The 2,555-nt window shown below is 52.8% G+C and overlaps 1 protein-coding gene across 2 annotated transcripts in view; it reads left to right on the plus strand.

Moving 5' to 3' along the window:
- TOM1 (target of myb1 (chicken)) overlaps positions 1-2,555 on the plus strand; it is a 12,048-nt gene that overhangs the window by 9,402 nt on the left and 91 nt on the right. The window contains exons 12-15 of one of the 2 annotated variants that reach the window (XM_008938124.1): positions 380-474; positions 2,171-2,230; positions 2,325-2,361; positions 2,464-2,554. In XM_008938124.1, the coding sequence (XP_008936372.1) occupies positions 380-474; positions 2,171-2,230; positions 2,325-2,361; positions 2,464-2,554 (283 nt within the window). The remainder of the gene's footprint in view (positions 1-379; positions 475-2,170; positions 2,231-2,324; positions 2,362-2,463; position 2,555) is intronic. The other variant, XM_008938125.1, reaches the window with a different exon arrangement.

The raw sequence follows: 2,555 nt of genomic DNA on the forward strand, positions 1-2,555 counted from the left end.
CCCACAGAGCTGCCAGTGCCTCACCAGGAATGACAGCATCCTTCTTCCTCACTGACACAATAGCTGTGCTCTCTGTTTGGAAAAAAATCCAGGGTTTAGTATGACTGATGATGACTCCAAGTCTCCAAAAACCTGCATGTCCTACCTCAGCTGTATACCTCATTCTTTAAACCCCAGAGTTGGGTTACTCAGTCACAGTATGGCCTCCTTATATCTGCAGGGCACTTTCCACCTGGAAATGTGTGTTTTAATCCTCTTCAGCAGGTATCCAAGCCCAGTTGCCTTCTCTCTGCAATCAGAGAAGTAGGCCACCAGTACTAGTGTGTTCTTTCCCCCACCCTAAACCCAGTGCCTCCTCTCTCCCTCACTCTCTGGGAAGGCAGCCTTCAGTGCAGACTCTCTCTTGGGCAGGGGGAGCCTGGTGCCTCCACTGATGGAGCCCAACTGACTAAGTGGATGATGCGCCAAGGAATGGTGAGCTCATGGAGCCCCAGCAGGGAGCAAGGAGGCTGGGCCTGCTGACCTAGAGGTGGCACTGGCACTGGCACAGCACGTGAGGCTGCACAGCAGACATCAGCAGAGACTGCAAGCTGAAAGGGACCCACCCTGGTCTTGGCCAACAGGAGAAACCAGGGTTGGGAAGGAAGCAGGCAGAGTGTCAGTCCTTCCTCAAGTAAACATCTCTGTAGGAAGGAATCCTGGGAGCTCGGAGGCCAAGAGAGCATGTGCCACTCTTGGAGCTAGAGGACAGCCTGGTTTGGGGTGGGTGTCTGAGGCAGAGCCAATAGCCACTGGCATTGTGAGGAAGGCTGCAGCCATTCATTCCTCCTGCAGCCTCTCCTGTTCAGCATGAGCTGCCCCATTTGGAGGAAAACACATTCTGCCTTTTACCCTGTTCAAGGTCTCCTCCTCTAGCTAAAGTGTTTGAGCCTTCAGGCTGTTGAATTTGGTGTTTTGGCAGCAGGAAGTCCTGCAGTTACATCCCCTGAGGCACAGGGAGGCTTTGCCAGCTCCCAGGTCTGAAGCTTGTAAGCCTGTCTTCCTGAAATGGGCACTGCCCAGACTGATGCCTGCTCTAGGAAGTTTCCCCACATGCTGTCCAGTTGGCTTGAATGCAGTTCTACCCTCCAGAGTTCCTCTCTGGGTAGACAAAGCCAGTTCACTTGGAAACGTTCCTAATCTCACACATCCTCTTCCACGCCCATTCATCCATCTGCCAGCTGTGGTGACTGTCTGAACTTGCTCCCTGGTTTGGGTAAATCTGCCTGTTCTTGGTAAGAAGGAGTTGCTTTTTTTCTGGGTCTTGCTGTTTTCCTGAAAGCAAGGGAGCTACACACATTGGGAGACTAAATTAAGTTCCCACAAATACTTTCTTCTGCTTCTGCTTGTGGAGCCTCTAGCAAGGGCTGCTCCTTGCTCAGCTTTGTTCAGGAGCTCGTGACTGGAGAAAAGGATCTGGGGTTTCCAGTCAGACTTGGTTTCCTCCAAGGCCATCTCTGTCCACTAGGAAAGTGTCTCTTTGCTGCTTAAATTGGCCAGGGACACAAAGGCTCCTGAGGTAGCCTCACCTCTACTGGCAGTAAAATTTACTTTAATTGTTGAGGACTTTCTCTTTGATGGATCTCTTTCTGTACTTTGGTGTGATGTCAAACCCTGCTGTGCTCCATGATGCTACCAGGGAATCACTTCTTGCCATGTGTCCTTCCCTTTTAATGTGGTGCCCAACCTGACACATCTGGTATCTTCAGCATGGCAGACATTGACATCAGGCTGTCACTGGTTTGTAGAAGGGAAAAGGTGGGGAGCAAAGCACACCTCTGGTTCTCTGTCTGTCTATCACAGGCAGCCAACTACCACCTAGTGAGTCCTCACCAAAACAGAAAGCCAGGTCCAGTTTTAATACCCCAAAGCCAACCCCAGATGCTTTTAATGGCACGTATTCTGGAAACTGGGCGCCTGGGTGTGACTTGAGCAGAGGAAGCAGGTGAGCAGGGGCACTGGTAGCTGGGAGAGCTTTGCAGGGGCACTGGCTGGATTTGGAAAGGCCTGAGCAGGCTGAATGGTGGAGCAAAAGGGTTAGCTTTTGGGCTGGGCTTTCTTTTGGCAGCATGGGCTTCCTGGAACATCCTCTCTTTTCTCAGTCTCATTGCTCTATTTGCTTCTGTCCTAGGTGCCCGTTCCCCAAGCCAATTTCATGGAAGACATAGAAAAGTGGCTCTCCACTGACGTGGTAAGTGCTGCCTCTCTCTGTGCAGACAGAGAATCACCCCTGCAGAGCTGCCTTTGTCTGCCCTGCTTCTAACCATGCCCTTCTCCATCCCTAGGGAGAGTCAGAGGATGCAAAAGGTGTCACCAGCGAAGGTAAGACTCTCCAGCCAACCCTCTTCTCCGGCTGTTCCTGGCAGCACCCGGGCGTTCCACAGACCTCCCTCCTTGCTCACGCTCTGCTCTTCTCCCGCCCAGAGTTCGACAAGTTTCTCGAGGAGCGAGCGAAGGTCGCGGACCGGCTGCCCACTCTGTCCAGCTCCTCGGCGGCGCCCTCCGGCTCCCCCCCC

This window comes from Merops nubicus, unplaced genomic scaffold (assembly GCF_000691845.1).
Source record: "Merops nubicus isolate BGI_N331 unplaced genomic scaffold, ASM69184v1 scaffold46123, whole genome shotgun sequence".
NCBI lineage: Eukaryota > Metazoa > Chordata > Aves > Coraciiformes > Meropidae > Merops > Merops nubicus.